Here is a 22,101-nt window from a genome sequence, read left to right as displayed (position 1 = left end):
GAAATTATGATAATACAGAAGACAAACTGAGGGAAGAAATCTGAGCATTGCAGATTCTGCTAATTTTTAGTTTTCCCATAGGAACATGACACTGTTATATGGGGAATACCGGTAGCCAGTTTGCTGCTCACTGGGGGCAGTTTGCTTTAGAAATCCTTCTCTTCAAAATTCACTGTTATACGATGCTTGCAGTTTCCAGCATTGTTTCTAAATTATTGTTTATTTTATTATTTTTAACTGAAGTGGGGATTAGAGGAGTTTGAAGAATTGTTATTGACTTGAAAGTTAATCTACTGGTGATTCAAATAACACCAAGCAGGACTCCCTGGGTAAAAGAGCAATGACCATAAAACAGATCTCAGGGGTCACCAAACTCATGTGGGAGGTCAATGGAGGAGATAAGAAGGTGGTCATTTTTTTATGGACAAGCATCCTTCAGGAGACAAGGAGAACATTCTGCAACAAAATCTCTCATTTTTGCAGTAACTTTTTTAAAATCTTAAAATGAAGAAAGAGGTAGCAGTTGCTGATTAAAATGTGAGAACCAGTTGAAAAAGCGAAAACAATCTTGTATGTATCTTTTTGGATCAATTTGCATTTCAAAACTCAGAATAGAATCAAATCAGGCTCGTATTTTTAGCAACGTAGGGGGTTTCTCTCTCTACTTTGCTCCTCCAAATCTTATTATTTGTGATTACTGAAGATCCAATAGAGCCCTTGTACCTTTTTGCAAAACTGTAAGGATTTATTCTTGCTCTCTGGCTCATTTCCCAGGTTTCATCTATGTAGAATTCTCTACATTTCAAAAGGAGGTCATCTGGTCTGTTTGCTGATCCTCGTGTGGTGTGCCTGTGCTCAGTAGCTGTTCTGTTACCCCTTGGGGATGGGGGGCACTACAGTTATCGGCCAGTGCCCTGAAAAAAGATCAACATCAAGCACTGTGTTAGCATAAAGTCCTATCCAGACACGCAAACTTGCAGACAGCTTTGGGAAGAAAATGATTTTCAATAAATGTAGCATTTTTGTTTAGATAATACTTCTTCAGTGTATACTAGTCCGAAAAATTACACTCATTTTATGTAAGTAACTTACTAGTCTTTTGCAGTTTTAAGAAAATGTAGACTTGATGTACAAGCAATAAAGTTGCCTCTTTATTTATTGTGAAGTTGCCTGATATTATTATAAAGTTGCCTCACCATTACTGTGAGCAACCTTCTTCTACTCTTGCTGCTTCTCCTTTAAATACCAGCACACTTGGAAATTTTGGAAAGGTTAGTCTGTGGCATAAGCGCTTTTTTGTAACAGATTTGTGTAGTGTTGAATCCCAGATGGAATCAAAGGAGCAAACCGATTTAAGCCTTTAACCAGCATGCAAGGGTATTTTAATGAAAATTAGTCTGATTCTCTCTTTGAAGCTGTGCATGTGCTGAAAAGGAATGCTACAGATATTCCTTTAGATAATGCTGAGGACTTATCTGCCATTACTTGACTCATGTGAGATTGCTAACTCTGGGAAGCATGCGTTTATTCTTAATCGATATTATAATCAACAGCTGTCTGTTCTATTATGATTTCTTAACCTTATTAACCTAAACATTTTGTATTAGCATTTATATTTGTGTTACTTATAATGAGCTAACTGCTGACAAATCTAAATCAGTCTAAGCCTGGTGGCATCATTTGAATGGCTGCAAGCTCAAGAGATGATCTGTTTCAATGTTTGCGTAATTACTTATTTCTAAAGGCCACGAGGAAAACAGTTGAAGTAATCTTTTGCATTATTACAGTTATAGCTATTTTGCAACTTAGGACTAATGACTTTAGCTTCAGACCTCTTTACTGGCCTCCTTTGCTCCCTTTCTGGAGTTCTGTATTCCCGTCCTTGCTTCCAGAACATTGCCCAGCACCATCTGACCAGGACTTCTCATTTTCTCATATGCTTGTTTCCCTGTCTGTTTTCTCCAGCCATTCCTTTTATTCTTTCTACACACTCCTCATCTGTTATGTCAAGTCAGGAGTTCTCTGATTAATGTACTTTGTCCTTTTTCTCTAAATGTCCTTTTCCTGAAAGTACATACTTTCCAAAAACAATTTAATGGTTCCTATTTCAGGATGAGTCCTTATGTGCTTTTCTGTCTCAGTCCAAACTTAACATAAACAGCCCAGGAGAGGAAATATGCCACTTTGTTTATGTAAGATGAAATGCATAGATTGTCCTTGATTTGTTTGAAATGAAAATGACTGTACGCTTCATCAAGAGAACTTGAGATATTCTTTGGTATTTTATTTCCCTTTTAGATGCAATGTATTTGCCAACATCAGGAACGGCAAAGGAAGAAGCAGCGCAGGAAGAACCTGACTGCCTTACAAAATATTTCAGTGTTGTGTGGTGTAAGGCATCAAAGAAAAAGCACAAGAAGTGGGAAGGTGATGCTGTTCTTGTTACAAAAGGAAAGTCGGTAATATTGAAAGATATGGAAGGCAAAGACATTGGAAGAGGTACTGTAGGTTTTCACATTTGTGTAACTGAACAATTGGCTTAAAATTAATGTGCTTTGAATAACAGAGAAAAGGTTCTTTAGATATTTCAGAGTTCTCAATACCAAAGTTGAACACTTGATGAAAACACAGTAGTCTTTTTTTGCGGTGGGGGGAGATGGAAAGACGGCTTTATGTTTCTTACGTATAAGGCAGATGTATGGGGGAGGCTGGAGCAGGCTGAATAACATTATTCACAAAAACACCAAATGCTAGTCCAAGGAGAGGATCTGGAAATGAGCGGCAGTACTAACGCAGCTGAGATGCCAAATGAGGAAGAAGTAGTTGATTTTGGTTGCTCATATACTGCATTGAAGGTGTGAGAATTCAGGGAACGTATACAGGTAAGTTGCTTGTAGATATTCCAGTCAGTAGTATGGTAACTGGGAGTGTCTGAGATTGGATCTGTACTTTTCAGCCAAACAGCTAAAAATATTATCTTTGTCAGAAAGACAAGCAATAGCAACGGTTTCCAGCCAAGCCAAAGTCAACCGTGTAGCAATTTTTAGTCTTGCAGTTTTAGCAGCAGCTGCTGCTGTAAGACACAGTTTGGGTTGTTATCAGAGTTAAAAATAAGACTTGCAAAGTATAGGCTGCAGTCAACTTGGAGCAGTATTTTTTTAGCGAAAAAAAAAAAAAGAATTAACTTTGCTAACTATGCCAAAAATATTTGAGGAGGAAGTAGGATTGGACAATGTTGCTACAAAACATAATTTGATTAATACTGGGGCCGAGGTGGCTTCTCAGCTCTTTTGTTACAATCATGACATTGTGAACCTTGCTAGGACCAAGCAGTTGTAATTTGCAGATCAGTCTGTGACTTAAAAATTAATTCAAAATCATTTATAGCAAAGCAATATATGTACAGACTTGCTTGAGTTTGAAAAAGGCAGAGAGAAAGAGAGTAATGTATGGAATGCATCAGCCACCACCCTGTTGTTCTTGTATTTTTTTCTAGTCCTGTCTTCTTGAATTAGCAGAAAACACAATAGAAAATTGAGTATTCTCATTGTCTCCGGTAAAATTTTTTTGGCTATGTTTGATTGTGTCAGGTAGCGCAATGATACCAATGCCATCGGTCTAACTTGCTCATTTAGAGTTGTTTCCAATGCTCGTGGTTTCTAAGAAAATCATAAATTCGGCAATGTAAGCAGTGTAAATTTTAAATATAATTAGCAAAGGGTAGGTCATAACTACTCTCTACAAGCACCTCGACTAGAAAGGCACATCCCTTCTCTTATGTCCTGGCATCTTCAGCTCTTTCCTGAAAGCAGATACTTTTCTTTCAAGAATCAAACAAGGAGTACTGTGCATTTTTGCATGCATTTAGAGCGGAAGAAAAAGGCCTCCCTTTGCCTTTTGGCTTGACTATTTTTCAACACTTGCTTAGACTTTGAAACAGCTCAGTAAATTTCTGCTCTTAAAGGAATTCACATCCAGATCTTCACCTTCCAACCTTTTCGGAAGGACACATTCCTAGAAATGGGAGACCTGAGCTTTGCAAACAGCTCCCAGCATTCTTTATATGTACTATCTGCTGGACACCGTATGTGTAAAACTTTGGGGGGATTTGGCTCTTTCACAGGTGAGTGCTTTAACTGTTGGTCAACATAGTCATGCCTTTTATTTTTCTGACCCAACCAAGAATCCGAGCCTGTTTATCCAGAGTGGCATAAATCCAACAATTGGGGTAAAAAAAAAAAAAAAAAAAGTGCCTCCTTCTAATTCTGATGGAGAGGCGTCTTTGACCTCCCTGAGTTAAGAAAACAAATTACAGGTAAGCCTCCCATTTCTTATGTGAGAGTTTTAACAACTAGAATACTGTTTAAAAGAAGGAACCACAACTCTTTCCTACATCTTTATATTAAAAAGAAGTGGAACTACATCTTTACTTTTTAATCAGACTGACCGGTAGCTGCTCTGGGAATGTTCACCCGACAGAGTCTCTAGGAGGGCAGAGAAAAATGCACGAGCTTCCTTATGGGTTTTGGAATGAGCAAAGTATTGAGTATAAAATATATATATGAGCAATATATAATATATATGAGCAAAGTATAAATCCTGGCAAAAATCAGAGCATATATTCCCAGTTGTGAAAAGCTACTTTAGAGAACGGTTTCAGAAGAAGAATATTTTGTCTAGATCAACAGCAAGAGGGGCTAGTCGTGTTCGTGCTGGGGTACAAAAGAAGGGAAAAGGACCTAGAATGGTTATTAGTTTTACACAAGTTTAAAACTAAGTCAAGCTGCCATTTTTTATGATATGGTATTGTGATTTTTATAAATTTCCCTTAAACGAGTACTTGACATTCAATAGAGCTTATGGATGAGGATGGTAGAATGTTTGCTCACATATTCTGGTATCTAATTCTGAACATTACCACTGAAATGTCAAATCTGTTAAGGAGGAAAAGACTTTACATGTTCACATGTTTAACAATTCAAATGCTTAAGAACCAAATACCTGTTGACAGTTTTATTTTTCCTTCCTGCAAATGAGTACTGATTTTAAAGAAGTATAATTTGCTGTGTTGTCCTAATTCATAAATTTTTATACTCTTTTAGGTACTGGATATAAACCTAAAGAGTTAGACAGTCTTGATGAAGGTCAAACACTGATGATTGGAGGAAAAGAAATTGAAGTGATGGGTGTAATTTCAGCAGATGACTTCAGCAGTGGCAGGTGTTTTCAGACTGGAATAGTGACTCATGACACAGTCCCAACTGCTTTACCTCAAGCTAGTATGAAACGATTCTGTAAACCATTCAAAAATGTCTGTCAACCCAATACTAAAGAGAATATTCTCAACAATTCTCAAAGCTGCAAACCTCGCCATGATCCAAATGCTTCAAGTAAGGTTCAAATTTTTAAGGTTATTTAAGCATCCCCTGTCTCTCAAAAAAGTTGAGGGTGTAACCAAAATTTTCACGTTCCCCTATGTATTAGTGTAGTATTTCTGAAATACAGTAGTCGTCTTTCTATCAGTACCATTTTAGGATTTTATCATGTGTTTCTAACAAGTGAAATGCTCTGCAGTGCAAGTTTCTCATAGTTGTTACAGATGGCTGTAGAAACAGGTTAGAGTGGTTTCTGAGAGTTTTGCCAAGAAGAATATGTATGTTGATCAGAGAAACAGTCTAACATGCCCTAGAAGTTCTAGATGAGTTCCGGCTTCCCGCTGGGGGTCAGTGAAGCACTAACAGAATATGGCAGCACTATAATTGCTGTGAAGGATCAGTAATAGACCAGATAAGCCAGATTCAGAGAATTGTTCCTGATGGTGCCTGATTCTTCCCAGGCGGTGAGTGTAACTTCACTGCCCAAAACTCAACAGGATATATTTTGGGATAAAAGTTTTGATTTGTAATACTAGAACTACCCTGTGCTGAAGAGCCACGAGAATTCACGTGGAAACAAGCTGGTTAAGCAGTTGTATAAGAGGGATCCTGTAAACATTTAATAATTGCAGGAAGTGGCATTGCTTATCTAAACAAGAAGTGCTCTTCTGTCTATGAATAACAAACCAGTCATACAACCTGCTGGTTAAGAACTATATTCTGCTGATGGCTTTGTCTTTCAGATGGAAGATAGAAACAATTTTAAAGAAATATTATTAAATAGACAATCCTTATTTTTTTTTTAAAGAAAGGTTGTTCTGGATTCTTACTATAGTTTTACCTCCATCCAACTTCTTACCTCGTATCTTGATAGTGTAAGGCTTGTCAAAGCTTTTCAATGCTTGACTGCTATGTAAATAAACAATGAAATCCTCATCACCTAGCAATTAATGATATAATTTGCACTTTTGTAAGAGCACTTTCATTAGCAACAACTTCTAGTCTCAATTCAGCTTGATTATGTTGTTTCTAGTAATGCAGCTTCCTGTGTTTTCATGATGATTCTGCATTAGCTTTCTAACCTAAAATCTGGCAAAGAGATGATATATTCTATACCCAAATGAACTTCTTTGTTGCTTAAGCAATACTCTGTCAAAAAACTAAGTTTTATTCTAGATCTTTGCCTTCTGTAACTTTTCTTCTGGTGAATTTGAGCACCTCCTGTGACACTTCCCCAAACTGCCTGATATGGAAAGCCCTCAACACATCCGTAGGTTGGACTATCACTCATTAATATCTTTGTTGGTGACATGGACAGCGGGATCAAGTACTCCCTCAGATGGAGCTGGGGTTGTTCAGCCTGGAGAAGAGAAGGCTCCAGGGAGACCTTACAGCGGCCTTCCAGTGCCTAAAGGGGGCTACAGGAAAGCTGGGGAGGGACTCTTTGTCTGGGGGTGTAGAGATAGGACAAGGGGGAATGGCTTTAAACTAAAAGAGGGGAGATTTAGATCAGGTGGGAAGAAATTGTTTGCTCAGAGGGCGGTGAGGCCGTGGCACAGGCTGCCCAGAGAAGCTGTGGATGCCCCATCCCTGGAGGTGCTCAAGGCCAGGCTGGATGGGGCTTTGGGCAGCCTGGTGTGGTGGGAGGTGTCCCTGCCCATGGCAGGGGGCTGGAACTGGGTGGGCTTTAAGGTCCCTTCCAACCCAAACCATTCTGTGGTTCTATGATTAGTGTTGTTTAACTCAGGCGGATCCCATAGCTTATTTAATGTCTTGCTGCATAATTTCTTTCAGAAGTAATGGAGATATTTTCCTAGACCAGGACCTTGGTATTGGAGCATTCACAGGTTTTCATGCTGAGGTCTATGACAATCATTGATTAAAATGCAGCTTTTTCAAAATGGAATGTTGTTTATCTGTGTGCTCAACAGAACTGAGCACAGTGACAAAGATGGAAACCCTTGTCTTCCAGATATGATTTCTAAGCTTTTAGTCCAAAACTCATTTAAACTGCGCTCTTCCCCATCTCTGATACTGCAAAATTTTGTTAGAAAAGTGTTATTTTTGTCACCGCCGCCTTTTATGTATACCCAGATGCAATTTGATGTAATCCATCAGAACTCAGCCCTTTGTCAGTAGGAAACAAAATCCCTCTGAGTGATACAAGCCTTCAACTGACCTATTTCCATGAATAAATTATCAATATAGATCTATTCTAGGAACATAAAAATATCAGAAGCTGTGAATTGCTTTCTCTTTCTGTCTTCTGACAATACTGCTTTTCAGTGAGGTTGTGTATCATCAATATAAGCAACCTTATATGGACATTGTCCAGCAAAATAATGACATCAGAGTTTATAAACAAATGATGGCAAGCAAGACTGCTATACAGATGTAGCCAAAGGACATATCCCAGTCTCTCTTTGCCTCTGTATGTCTTCAAACTTGTCAAATTCTTGTATTCACGCACTGTGGCAGCCTTTGTCAGCTCACTCTCATTCTTTCTCTCTTTTCTGGCAAATCATTGTCTTATCTCTGTTTCTCAAGAAGAGAAGTCTTTCCCATCATCTACAAGAATATCCCCTTGAAATCCCAGTCTTTCTGTGTGTCATTGTTTGTGTTCTTAGACTTTCCTTTTAGAAACCTTTTAGACCTTCTTCTGATTTAAGTATTCAAAGTCATCATGCAAAATTTATTAGGTAGGCAGTTTCACTTCATAAAATAAAACTTCTCAGTTTGTCACTTTTACGTTGGAGAAAAGTGCAAACTATTCTGGAAACCTCTGCAAAGAGATTTTTATTTCAAAGGCTATCTAAAAGTTTTGTTGGTAAGTGCATTTTCTGACTGAGAATGGTCCATATATTAAACAGTATATTTAGCAGCCATCAGATCACTGACTTTTTTTTCTGTAGATGATTTAAATAAATAATAACCTATGCTAACAGCCAAAAAAAAAGAAAAGAAGTGCAACATTTCCATATGTTTTCTACTTCAAGATTCTCTAGTTATGCCGAGACCAAATGCAAGCCATCAGTGGATGTTCAATAAGGCTGGTTTACCTGTGGTGGATGTAGTTGTGGATCCTTACATTGCAAATAATCTCCGACCACATCAGAAAGAAGGAATTGTATTTCTATATGAATGTGTAATGGGAATGAGGTAAGAACATATTCTTCTGGATTTCAATACATACAATATTTTCATGTCCATGTTAGAAAATAAAGAATTGGAAGGGGAAAATTTGAGAAGTTGTTCAGTTAATTAATATTAATAATATTAATAATTTTCTCCTAGTAAAGGTTGCACAGTGTTTTCTTTTCTGACCTGTATGTATCATTGTGCTTGCTGTAACTTTGCCAGATATGATAAGTGCAGCAAAGGGCCTGTCAGTTCTGCTGAAATTACCATGTCTTGAAAACATAGATAAAATCTGACCCATGCTAACGCACACTGATTTCTGGACTTTATAATTCATATAATTCATAATTATTCATATAATTTATAATTCAGTCATTTGGGATAGAGAAACTGAAGAAAGTATGTACAGTGAAGGTACAGAGAAGACATGCAAGTGTTAAAAAGAGTACACATTATATAATATTTTAAATTCTAAATGAAGATGTAACTATTTGGTTTTGGAGGGCTAGTGCATTAATGTAGAAAATGAGGAGTTTCTCTCTAAGGACTTCTTGTCCTTCCTGAATGAAAACCTACAGCAGAGCATAAGTAGGTTCTTTATACTTCAGAAAACAACCTTGAGAAACAATTCCCTAAAACAGTTGTAGACAATAACAGATATATCTTTTAAAATGTTATCATTGTATCTTACAGAGTTAGTGGCAGATTTGGAGCTATTCTTGCTGATGAAATGGGCTTAGGAAAAACTTTGCAATGCATTTCGCTTGTCTGGACTCTCCTGCGTCAAGGGGTCTATGGATGCAAACCTGTACTAAAGCGAGCACTAATTGTGACCCCTGGGAGTCTGGTAAAAAACTGGAAAAAAGAATTTCAGAAATGGTTGGGAAGTGAAAGGATCAAAGTCTTTACAGTTGATCAGGTAAGATTTATTTCCAAAAGGGGATTAGGTCACATCTGGCTCAGAATATAGGACTTGTAATTATTTTTTTATTATTATTTTTAACCAGAGACATAAACTAGTAATCCTCTATTAATATTTATTTGGAATACTTAATTTCTCCTTCACGTAGTTGTCCAAATGTGCATTTAGCTGTCAGTAACCAGGTTATAGCTCAAGCTCACCTGCCTGCATCTGTCATATCTTCCCTCAGGCTTCACCTTTGCAGATATAAAAGGTAGCATGCTCTTCCTCGTCCCAATTTGGTTTGGTTTAAGGAAGAGCTTTCTGTTGTATATCAAAGTGCATACCTTCCTTGCTTTATATAACACCACTTCTAGCTTGACTGACTTGTACTCATTTTCTTTGGTAGTTCCTCTTGCTCTGGACTGAAAACTTTTTCCTCCTCGTTTCAGCCGTCTGCTTCAGGTCACTTTAGAAGTTTATTCCCTTTGCTGTCACTGTCAAGAGTTAGGTTTCTGTAAGGATGATTTAGTCTTATGCCAAACCTAGAGGCTCGGTGTTACATAATGTGAATATCTCTTCTCTCTGGAAGAAAGCAGACAGGTACAAATCTCAATAAAGAAGCTGGCTGACGCTGACCCCTGTCCCTCCTATAGTGGAGCTGTTCCTGCTGGTAATGACACTCCCAAGTTCCTGTATTGCCTAGATGAATCCCATGTGCTGAGGGATCTCATCTTTTAATCTCCTTGGTATACCTCTAGGATCTTGCCTCATTTTTGGAACACAGATCTCTCTCTACATCTAACTGCAAAGACTCAATGTTCTAGCATGGGCTCTGTGCTTCACTGATCTTTACTGACCACAACAGTCAGGAAAGCACCTGGTAAAGACAAGTAAAAGAGAAAGGAGTTCAAGGAGTGAGGGTGTACTATCATTGACAGGGCTTTCTCTGGAGGAGATCCATATCTTGCTGTGGTTATTCAGAAAGGCTTTCTTGTCGTGCTTCCCTTTAAGCATGGCTCAGTGTCTCAGTCAAAGTGTTGGCTCCCCTCAGACTGACATTTGTGATGCTCTGAACAGGAGACTCTCTCATGCCTTTATTAACACTTCCAAAGCTTTTAAATTCAAGCTCTGTTGTTTGTAATTTGCCATCCACTATTAATTTTCCTAAGCCTTCTGCTTCCCATGTCCATTTGGAGTGGGCATTCATAACAGAAAGAAAAGGGAAGTTACTGAGCAAACACACAAACTGTGTTTTCTGCTCGTACACTCAACAATCTACCATACCCTTACTTCTTCCTTGGTCCTTACTGTTTGGATTGTGCCCATGGGAGGAAGTGGAGACTCAGGAGGTCTGTGCCTGTAAAACATTAGAGGAGTATGGGAGGCACCAGGATGGGGACACAGACACTTAACATGTCTGAATGAAGCATTCAGGAGGCAGCGTACCCCAACAGTTAAATGTGTTCCAGACCATGCCTCTTAGAGAACTAGGAGGTAAATAACTTATCGTTTTTTAAAGTAAACAAGCACTAATTTCCCAGTATTTGCTGGCCAGGACTGTTTCTCACTGAGAACACCAGATGAAATGGAATAGAATCTGACTTGACAGCTTTGGTTGTACTAAACAAGAAGAATAGAAAACACAAATGGTAAATGTGTATTGTTTACACTGGTGTTTACATCAAAGATACAGATATTCATTTTCCACAGTTATTTTTTAATCTATAGGTTCCATACAATTACATCGAAGGAAAAAAAAATACTTCATTTTAAAGATAACCTAATTTTAACATAATCTGCTTTTAGTTTCTTGTAATATTTTTACTGTCTATATGAAACAGCAGATATTTCAGACAAAATGGAAGTTTTCAAACTATTTTAAACGTAAATTTTATAGAACGTATGAGATTTTGTAAAAGTAATTATTTATTTGAATACCACTCTTATTACTGTCAAAACCCTGAAATTACTGAACCTACTCATCTTCCACTGGGGCCAATCTATACGTCTGTTTCAGTAATAGGTGCTCTTTGCATCACTTTTTTTTCCTTACTAACTTGTTTCAAGATGTGGAAACGAAGCAGACTGACTTGTCAGGAACTGTATAGGTTGAAGGCTTGAGAAATATAGAAGTTTCTAAAGGAAGTGGATACAAGGCAAAATATAATATGCAACATTTTTGCCTGACAAAGGTAATTAGAAATAATTAAATGTTTTCTTTCAGTTTTCACAAATAATGTTGGGAAGAAAAAAAATCTGACTTTGCTGACAGTTACCGTGACCCAAATTGACAGTAGCTTTTATTTGTCTTTTAATTTAAATAACTTTAATATTCCTACTCATTTCATTGGAGCCATTTGGATTGAGGACACTCAGCAGCTTTTAAGATTGTGTTCCCAAATAGCAACGAATACATTGTCATGCAAAGGCAAGATGCAGTATGACTTGCCTGGGGTAGAATGAAGTATTTAAAAATAATTTACTGTCTATCTTCTACAGAAAAACAGCAATTATCCTACTGTTATTTCTTCAGTATAACTTAAAAAGAAGAGCTTGTCTCAAAGTTTATTTTTATTTTTTTTCTATTCTTGCCTATAAGGAATACACTCAAAGAACTAGCAGACTTTTCAAAATGTGTTAGGTGTGTTTTCCTCATTTTCACACTGAAGCACTGAGAACTGATCCTAACCCTTCAGTAACAAACTTTAAAAAAAAAAACAGGACATTATTTGCTTTTAAAATGTGATTGCAGTTTACAGAGGAATTACAGTTAAAATGCAACAGTCAGGTAGAGGACATTGCTTTTAAAATGAAGGTTTCCTCACAAAAACTGCATTTAGGTCTCATTAATCCACACTATCAGTGTTTGAGATGTGTTTCAGAGAATAACTCCCATGACCTGTTTGCAGAGCATCACTTCCACAGAGGTTGTGTTGGTTGGTTTTCGAGCTGAAGAGTCTGGAGAATGAATTAAGGCAAGGTTCAGGATTCAGCATTTTTTAATTTACACTTCACTGGCTACATTAGATTCGGACTAGCGCAAAGCAAGGTCTGTTCAAAGAGTAAGCGTGGGACATTATGGAGCTCTAATACTGACTGACAATTGCTCCATACGAAGCTCCAGGCACCTCGCTTAAACCTGTCAAGTCACTCTGGGTAACTGAAAACGGAGGCTGTAATACATACATATCTTGCAGCTAGTTAAGAGGATAAATTAATTGTTTGAAAATGACTTGTAAAGTTATTATATACAGCTGTGAATATATTATATTTGGCTGCAGGGGGGTTATATGTCAGGACTCTCCTTCTTTTTAAGGGATTCAAGCACTCAAAATGAGTAGCCAGGGGAGGGAAGTTGCTCAGAAAATGCAGAAAAACAAAATGATTTCCAAACCCTGCTCATCTTTTGATGCTTGACCACCCCAAGAAAAGATCAGGGGGCATTGCATCTGTCCTCAGGGCTGCAGTATGGAGCCTGAACGCTGGGTAGGGACAGCACTGGGTGTTGCCAGCAGGGCTCCTCTGCTCCCGTGTTGGGAATGGAGGGTGAAGGAAATTTTCTGCTCCTCTTTCCAAAATGGCAGTAAAAATACTGGGCAGAAAACAGGCACTTAACTGCCGTCTTGGAAGCAACAGGAATGCCGTGGTCCAGTTCAGACACCTGGGGGAAATCGATGCGTACCCTTGTTAACCTAGTCTTCACTGCTTCTTTCTTCCTCCATCATGTGCTGGGCCTCTTCATGAGCAAGGTGTGGGGATTCATCTACCACAAGGTACTTTGTGGGATTAACTTGCCAGATTTGGCCCGTGGATTCACCTGAATCACCTACTTGAAAGCTCTAAAGATTGTGGTAATTAAGTGGTATTACTCTTTCAGTGCATTACACCATCTGGCTGCAGACTTAGTTGTCTGTCTTTGGTAACTGATCTTGTTTGGAAATAGAAACACCTTTTGAGGCTCTAGGTTGGTCTGCTTCAAAATTAAAGAGATAGTTCAGCTTGTCAGCTGGCACCATTGCCTGCTTGGGAAGTGAACACTGTTAGGAAACAGGAAAGAGTATGCAAGGAATTAGTATCTGGAGCTAAGTGGAAAGGCAAGGGATGTGCCAACAGAAGAATTTTTCATTTTTATATGTAATTACAAGACAGGTAAGCAATCCCAGCACATTCACAGGTCTGTAAATATGTAAACAAATAATCATAGAATCACATAATCAAAAAGTCATGTAAAGAAGGAATTCCAATACACAGAGTCAGAGAATCATAGAACATCCCGAGTTGGAAGGGACCCACAAGGATCATCGAGTCCAATAACTATTTCTAGGAGTTTTTTGTTGTCGTTGTTGTTTTTTTTTTAAGAAACTGCCTTAAACATTACAGTGGCTTGTTAATTTAGTGTTGTTTTTTTTGTTTTGTTTTGTTTTTGTGTTTTTGTTTTTTTTTAAGCTAGTTCTGTCTGTAGGGTCTAGAACTGTACAACTGTGATTCTGGTTCACTTGAATGATCTAACATGGACAGCTGTTGTTGGTTTCCTCATTGTCACATTTGATAATAAATAAACTTTGTTCTGGTTGTTTTATTTTGGAGTTTAGAAAGAAAAGTCTTAATGTCCATTGAAGGAAAAGGGGTTGAAGACACTTTCTGACCACTAATGCAGGGTTTAGAGATCAATTGCATTTAATTACCAATAGACAGGCATGTTTTCTGGGACTATTTATAGGCTTAACTGTGAGTCCTAGGCTGCTTTTAGCCAACCCATCAATCTTAAGGACTTTTAACAAAGTGAGTATCATATCCAATTTAAAACTACAAGTGGAATTTTAGGTTGGCAGAACGTGGTAACTTCTAACTGGACACTGCAGGTTGAGGTCCCAAAGTGAATGTATAGGCAGCTACTTATGCCTGTTTGTTATCTTGGTTTTAATCATCTATTTGAAGCTTACCTAAGTGCCAGGACCGGGAAGCTGTTACAGGGAATCTGTGCTTTTCATCTTCATGATAATGTGTTTCAGAGGATCTGAAGGTCTAAAAGAATAATAAGTTGTCTATTAATGAGGTGATAAAATAAAGCTAAAAAATGCTGTATCAGCTCCCTTATTTCCTTTGCTAATTAGGAAGGAATCAATAATCCAACTCTTGGAGGAGATAGTAAATGTTTTGTGTCATGCTGGAAAATTTCTTTAGACACTAGATGTTTAAATAGTGTGATGAGTGATCTCCAAAGAAATAGTTGTATGATATATTTTCTTTATGCCTGTAGGACCACAAAGTAGAAGAATTCATCAGTTCTCCACTTTATTCAGTTATGATAATCAGTTACGAGATGCTGCTACGATCTTTGGAACAAATTCAGGCAATAGAATTTAACCTCCTGATCTGTGATGAAGGACATCGTCTGAAAAATAGCTCCATTAAGACAACTACAGCCCTTACTAGTCTGTCTTGTGAGAGGAGAATTATCCTTACTGGTTAGTATTTATAGTTACTTGTAATATTTTGCTATGCTAAAAGTGCCAGCTTGGGATAAAGGGAAAAGATATTGTAAATGTGACAGGAGTACAATATAAATTTTGGCAATGGGTATTAAAAAGACAAATCTAGAGTCTTCTTAAAACAGATTATTTCATTAATCTTTTTTTTTTTTTTTTTTAATAAATGCAAAATTTGTCTAACTTAAAGGACAGGCAAGGAGCCTGAAAAATTCTGTAAGGGAATCAGGACTCTGTTTATATACACTCTTTATTTTCTTTTGTAGTTATTTAATAAAACCGATTTAGAAATTGACTTTTTGAATTCCTTTGTTAAAACAACTAGATATGCAGTCTGTTCAGTTAGGGAGACAGTAGTTTATCAATCACTGTTCTAGATTAATTCAGTACTCTGAGTAATTCATACTGAAACAAAACTTCTGTCCTCAGGATGCATTCTCAACGTTAAATTCTGCATTCAACAATCTTACTTCTGTCTGTTTCAATAAATAGTTACCAAATGCATAATTACGTTTCTCTCTTTCCAGGTACTCCAATCCAAAATGACTTGCAAGAATTTTATGCATTAATAGAGTTTGTAAATCCGGGAGTACTTGGTTCTTTATCCACATATAGAAAGATATATGAGGAGCCGATTGTCAGATCCAGAGAACCTTCGGCAACAAAGGTGTATTATTAAAAAACATGCAGTTATAGAAGGAAATTAATAGAGAGCAATGTGAAATTTGCTTTCTGTGGAATAAAATGAAGCTTGGGACTACTAATGGTAGCAAAAGCTTTTCAGCTTCCTATGTGAATAAGTTCAGTTGTTTTTCAAAGGGCGGTGGTGGAATATGTGTGTGTTGAGATCATGGCATTTCAGCTGCATTTTCATTATCAGGCAAAATATATTCTTCCAACATCATGCATTCCTGATAATGCCATGTAAATTTTAGTATGATTATACTCTATTAATTCTCAGTTTCTCCACAATACTGCAATATCTGCATGATTTTACTTCATCTGTACTGCATACAGAAATTCTGGAATATAATTTGAGCCTTGGATGTCTTTTGAGATATTACCCTCCTTTGTTTAAGACTTTAGAAACCAAACCTAGAACTAAGCTAATGCAGTGGTACTCATTGTAGAACTGATCATTACATTCACATGCTGAAAGTGGTATCATACATTTAAAATGTTCATTAGCTGCCTAATTAAAATCATATAGAAAATTATTTTGACGGAATGCAAGATGAGCATTAATTTTGTGCTTTGTTCTTTTAGGAGGAAAAGGAATTAGGAGAAAAAAGAGCAGCAGAACTCACGCGCCTCACTGGACTCTTTATTCTTAGGAGAACACAGGAGGTTATAAACAAATTTCTCCCCCCCAAAAAGGAGAGCATAATCTTCTGCCGACCAACAGCACTGCAACTTGAACTGTATCGAAAACTGCTTAGTTCTCAAGTTATTAGATCCTGTTTACAAGGCAGGCTAGAAAATAGTCCTCACCTAATATGTATAGGAGCTTTGAAAAAACTTTGCAATCACCCGTGTCTTCTGTTTAAAGCCGTAAAGGTATCTATTTGCATGGGGGTGGGTGCCTGCAATTAGTCATTTCAGTGGACAAAGGTCACTAAAAATGCGTTATGGTCAATGTGCATGTTAGTTAAGGTCATTTCCATGCTCTCTTTTCACATCTGACTTGCTTTAGGAGATCTGCTTGCAAAAATGTAAATGTTAGGAAATCTAAACATACTCAGGGAAGGTATCTCTACACCTTCCTGTGGCTTTAGGGTATTTTCTTGTTCTTTGTTGCCTTCATGTATTTTCCCTCCTACTTTGTCTTTGAGTATTTGTAGATACAGATATAAATGTGAATTTTACAAAGAACACTTATCTAGAGATTATTCTGTATACTCTGTCTGCTGGTTCCCCTGAAATTTCCCTGCCCATACATTCTTGCGTTCAATGATACCAGGAACTGCAGGTTCCACATGTCATTGGTACTAGATGTCTCAATTTTCAGTTCTCCTGGAATCCTATCATGCTGTACACCTTATTATTTCTACAGAAATGTTCTCATTCCTATAGGTAAACAGTGTGATAGAGCTTAGTAATAGTAACTTCTCTGGACACTAGTCGAAGTCCAAGTAAGGTGAGTGGAAATGTAAATGTTCCTTCAAAGAGGTTCTTCGTGACTCTGTAGGAATGTCCACAGGAGACATCCCTGTAACTGACAACACTGTCAAGTAAAGTTTGTTGCTTTTAATTAATTGTATAAGCGTTTGATTTTTTTTGTAAGTGAAAGCATAAACCTTTAGAAACTATGTGGATGAACAAAGGACTGTATGTGCAAGTCATTTATTACTGCTGTGAGGTTTTATTAGTTTGGCTTTTTCCTCCTCGTGAAACATCGATTTTCAAATTACAGCAAGATATTACCTGTATTTCTTCTATTTTATTGTTATTACTTGTTAGCTTTTCTTCACTTCCCTTTGCATAACTGAATCCTAATGACAATATCTTTTCCCCCAAAAGTCAATGATTTTGGAGTTCCATAGTAAGCTATTACAGGATTTAGAAAGAATAAACAGAATATTGATTTTTTTTCCCAAGCTTTAGTTATGGCTGTATATCTGTTTGTTTGTTGAAGTAGAGAAGAAGTAGTCAAATGCATTTTTCACTTTTCAGTATTTCAACTTGCTCTCTACTCAGGTGTAAACAACATTTTGGATTAGAGGGTGTAAGCCACAGTAAATGCTATCAGTATTTTGAAACTATGTTTTCAATCCAGTATCGGGAGGTTGTCATGCTCACATGATACACTGCTTTGTGGCAGCTTTCGATGCCTCCTTTTGTCTTTGGAATAAAAAATATAACAAAGTTTTAAAAATAAAAAAACCCAGAAAACATTTTAGTGGGGATATGAAACTTGAATCCTTTTATTTTCGATAGGAAAAAAGCTGTGATCCGATGAATGATGAACATGATGAGTCCAGTCTCTACGAAGGGCTAACAGATGTCTTTCCACAAGGTTATTCTTCTGACACTTTCTCTGAAACTGATTCAGGAAAATTGCAGGTGCTGGTGAAGTTGTTAGCAGCAATCCATGAGCTCAACTCTTCTGAAAGGTAAGTGTGAAAGAAAGGTAAAAGGGAGATAATAAGAGTGACCTTCTGCGTATGGTTTTGCTTTTCAAATGTGTAGGGACATAATATTCAAAATAAAACCTTTGCAACTGTTTGCAGAGGTGCCAAGCATATTTATGCATTTTACTTCTGGTTCTTCCTTGTTAAATTACTAACCTATGATTTGCAGCTGACATAGTTTTCAAAGTTGCTCTTCATATTATTTCCAGGCAAAGATAATTGTATTTTTCATACTGAGTTCTAGCGACTAGGTTAGAGTTTGCTACAGCTCCTGAGCTATGACAAATTATCTTTACCGACAAAGACTTCCCAACACTTTGTATCTCCTTGAGGCAATTATTTAATGTATTAAAATGTTTGAAATTGCACTAAAATATTTTTAATGACTGGATTATGAGTTCTTTCCCCTTTAATCATGCTAAACTGCTCAGTGCTTGCTGCCTTTTCTGTCCAGGGCAACAAGTCTTAACAGGTGAACTTGCACAACAACTGCGTATTTCCCCCATGGTAAATGTCACTGACATGTAGGAAAACCTCTGTTTATCGTGGGGTAATAGGATGCACATGGCTGGTTATTGTGGAATTGCTGATTCATGGAAATCTCAACATGACCTTGTGTCTCATGATAACTTTTTTATGTACTCATACCTTACAGCCCAGCCATTTCAAAAGTATTTAGCTTTTAACTTTTATTTTAATTGATGCTTAAATAGGGCATGCTGTAATTCAGTAGTGTGAAGTAACAGCAGATCTCTTGGCACTGATGCAATGGAATTTGTTTCTTCCTGATGCTCTCTTCTTACAAATCAGAAATCTGAGCCTGTCATGGGAGTTTATATGCCTAGCATTCAATGAAACCAATGACAGCTAAATATCTAAACGCGCTAGCCTTTTTTCATGTAAGTCAAAAGAATCAGGGGTGTGAAGGAAAAACACCTTTCCCTGTGTCAGTGCTATGGGAGTTGCTGAGTTACAGTTCATGTTGTGGCATTATTGTACAACTTCAAGAACTTTTTTACTTTTTTAATTCAGTGCTATTCATGTTTCTTTTTCTTCTTATCTGCTCTCATTAGCATTAAATAGTTTTTTCAATATACAGAGCCAATTCCAGTCCTCTTTTAAAGTTTGTGTTTCTATTTTTAAGTGAAAAAAAAGATGTGAATTTCAGGTTGATTGACAAAAAGTCTATCTTGCAAAGTCTTTACAAACACGTCTTGGTTTTAGTTTGATTGTAGAGGCAACTGTGATAATAACAACAACAACAATAATAACAACAATAATAATATAAAACAATTTTTAAATGTTAATTTGCAAAATTTTCCCTGAAATTGTTTGTAGAGTTCTTCAGTATTTGTGTTTAGTAAAAAAAATTATTAAAAAAAATAAATTTAAAAATTAAAAAAATTGATTGTTTGGTGGAATTTTGTACCATTAATTTAGACCTCTAAGCAAGATATATCAGAAAATGCCCTAACTGTGATTATTTTTTATGGCTTAAAAAGATCTTTCTTTGTCCTCTCAGTAGTGTCATCCTCACTAACTTTGAGGATAGAAATTCAAGATTTTCAGATCTTTGAAACTTATTTACTCAAAATGTAAGAGAAATAACACTGACATAATAAGAGTCATTAGTGTAATGAACCAGGAGACTTACTTGTTTTAAAAAAATCCAGACTATATTTTTTGTGATATCTTTCATCATGCCTCAGTCCATTTCTTTTCAGTCATCCAGTGTAAGCAAGAGTCATTGCTTTCTTATCTGACTGAATTTCATGATTTTATTTATCATTATTTTTCTAGGCTATCTATAGAGGTTCACAGTAGCTTTTTCAATAAGTAGAGTCATATGTATTTTTAATTAGCTGCTACAACATCCTCTGCAAATGCTGCCTTAAGAGCAGCTATTTTATATTATATATATATATGTGGTTTATTCTGGATCCCTGTAATCTGTGAATTGGGCCAAATTCTGTTGTGAAGGAGAACATTAATAATTTAACATTCAAATGCTTGATGATAAGACTTAATGCATCCAAATCTAGTACGTGCTTCAAATAATATTAAAAGTGTCTTAGGAAATGTGAGTAACCTCATGTTGATGTTTAATTTTTGCTTGACTTGTGATTTTATTTTTTTAGTTATCTTCAATAATTTGTTGTTGTACTTTAACTTTGACAAGGTCTAAGATGATATTTTTTTTTCTGCTTGACAGAGTCGTACTAGTATCCAATTACACTCAGACATTGAACATATTACAGGAGACATGCAAAAGTTATGGATACTCTTATACGAGACTTGATGGACATACGCCTGTCTCCCAGAGGCAACATATAGTTGATAGTTTTAACAGTAAATTCAGTCCAGCTTTCGTCTTCTTGCTGAGTTCAAAAGCTGGCGGAGTAGGACTGAATCTGGTTGGAGCATCTCACTTGATCCTGTATGATATCGACTGGAATCCAGCTACAGATATTCAGGTCTGATACAACTGTGTATGTGTAGGTTGGGATGGGCATCAAATGAGTTCTTGATTGATTTTGAAATGTCTGGCTTTACGCGTCTTATTGCTACCTCGCTATCACATTATATCTGGGTAAGTACAATACCAGAGGAAAATCTTTCTGAGAAGAAAAGAAGAAACATTTATCTATGTGCATACGTGTGTATATATATATATATATATCATTAGAAGGACCTTGTCAGTAAAAAAATGAAAAGAGTAGATTCTGGTTACTTTGGAGGAGTGAGTCGTGTATTCCCTTTGTCTTCTGACCACTTTTTAACTGGAAAGTTGCTGTGTTTCTAAAAAAGAAAATAAAATTATGATTAGACTGTGTAGCAAGTGTTGCTGTTGATTTGCTGTACATAAGAAAAAGGGAGAGGTCCTGATCAGAATTAAGAGAATGAGAAAATAATGTGGCAGTGACGTTAAAAGAAAGAAAACAAAGCTAGTACCATGCTATTCTTGTAACAGTGCACATGGCCCTAAGGGATTATTTAGTTGGCATAACAGCGTTCAGTTAAAATAGTCCTTAATAATAGCAATTAAAAAAAATCTTTTTATAAGCACATGAAGAGACTTCTGATTATAGATTAATACAAAGTTCTTAATACCTACCTGAAAGAAGCTCCAGTTCTTGCCCCTGCTCCTGTTCCAACTGTGAATTAGTACCCCCATGTGGTCACTTGTCATGTTGCTTTAAACACTGTTATATCACTCAAAATTGCTACAGCTTGCCAAATACTGCAAACCATTTATGAGTACTTGTACCTAATATGTACATGTAACCCTAACATTTTTGACAAAAATCACGTAGTAGCACTCACTTACCTTTTTTTGTTTGCTTGTTTAAGAATTATGTGTGAAACTACAATCTTAAAAAAAATGGCATAGTCATTTATAAAGATGTATTATGGTAAAAAAAGAATTGGAGATGGGGGAGAATGACAAGTATTCCTGAAATATTAAACTGTTGCTAATGCTTAGAAAAGAAATGTAAAGAGAAAAGAAAAGAAAATGTAAAAAATTGCTGGCAGGAAGGATATGAAACCCCCGCTTTCCTAGTATAATATACACAAAGAGAAACATAAATAGCAGAAAGAAAGTAAATTATATTTTCAAAATAATTTATAGTTAATACCAGAATATTTTTATAAAAATAGTCAAAGACAGCTACTGAAGAATGCTTTCTTTGGACAACATCTTTTTGAATGAGCTAGCAGATCTGGTAATTTGATCAGCAGATGCTAAGTTTTAGCTGAAATTCTATTGTATCGTATGCTGTTAATACTTTTCATCTTTTTCCTTTCTTCAGGCAATGGCCAGAGTGTGGAGAGATGGTCAAAAACATACTGTACATATTTACAGACTGCTAACCACAGGTCAGAGATGGTGCTCAAATATACTCCAGACTAAGACAGCTATTGAGATTTTGCCAGTAGAAGAAAGAGAGAGAATGTTTTTGGAAATGATTTATTCTTTTAAAATATAAATAGTTTGTTCTGAAATCAGTTAAAATAGCGACATCACATTGACTCATTTACCTTTTCCTTGTTCTTTTTTTAGT

General features: G+C 36.6%; 1 protein-coding gene across 5 annotated transcripts in view; it reads left to right on the top strand.

Annotated features, from left to right (window-relative positions):
• RAD54B (RAD54 homolog B) overlaps positions 1 to 22,101 on the top strand; it is a 73,034-nt gene that overhangs the window by 36,919 nt on the left and 14,014 nt on the right. For all 5 annotated transcript variants that reach the window (XM_080580604.1, XM_080580603.1, XM_080580606.1 and 2 more), the window contains 10 exons: positions 2,299 to 2,499; positions 5,103 to 5,390; positions 8,372 to 8,534; positions 9,207 to 9,432; positions 14,678 to 14,885; positions 15,434 to 15,573; positions 16,173 to 16,463; positions 17,844 to 18,019; positions 20,250 to 20,511; positions 21,850 to 21,916. In XM_080580604.1, coding sequence (XP_080436730.1) covers positions 2,299 to 2,499; positions 5,103 to 5,390; positions 8,372 to 8,534; positions 9,207 to 9,432; positions 14,678 to 14,885; positions 15,434 to 15,573; positions 16,173 to 16,463; positions 17,844 to 18,019; positions 20,250 to 20,511; positions 21,850 to 21,916 — 2,022 coding nt within the window. The remainder of the gene's footprint in view (positions 1 to 2,298; positions 2,500 to 5,102; positions 5,391 to 8,371; positions 8,535 to 9,206; positions 9,433 to 14,677; positions 14,886 to 15,433; positions 15,574 to 16,172; positions 16,464 to 17,843; positions 18,020 to 20,249; positions 20,512 to 21,849; positions 21,917 to 22,101) is intronic.

This window comes from Anser brachyrhynchus (genome assembly GCF_964034855.1).
Source record: "Anser brachyrhynchus genome assembly, chromosome: 2".
Classification (NCBI taxonomy): Eukaryota; Metazoa; Chordata; class Aves; order Anseriformes; family Anatidae; genus Anser; species Anser brachyrhynchus.
This window is presented reverse-complemented; position numbering and strand designations above follow the sequence as displayed.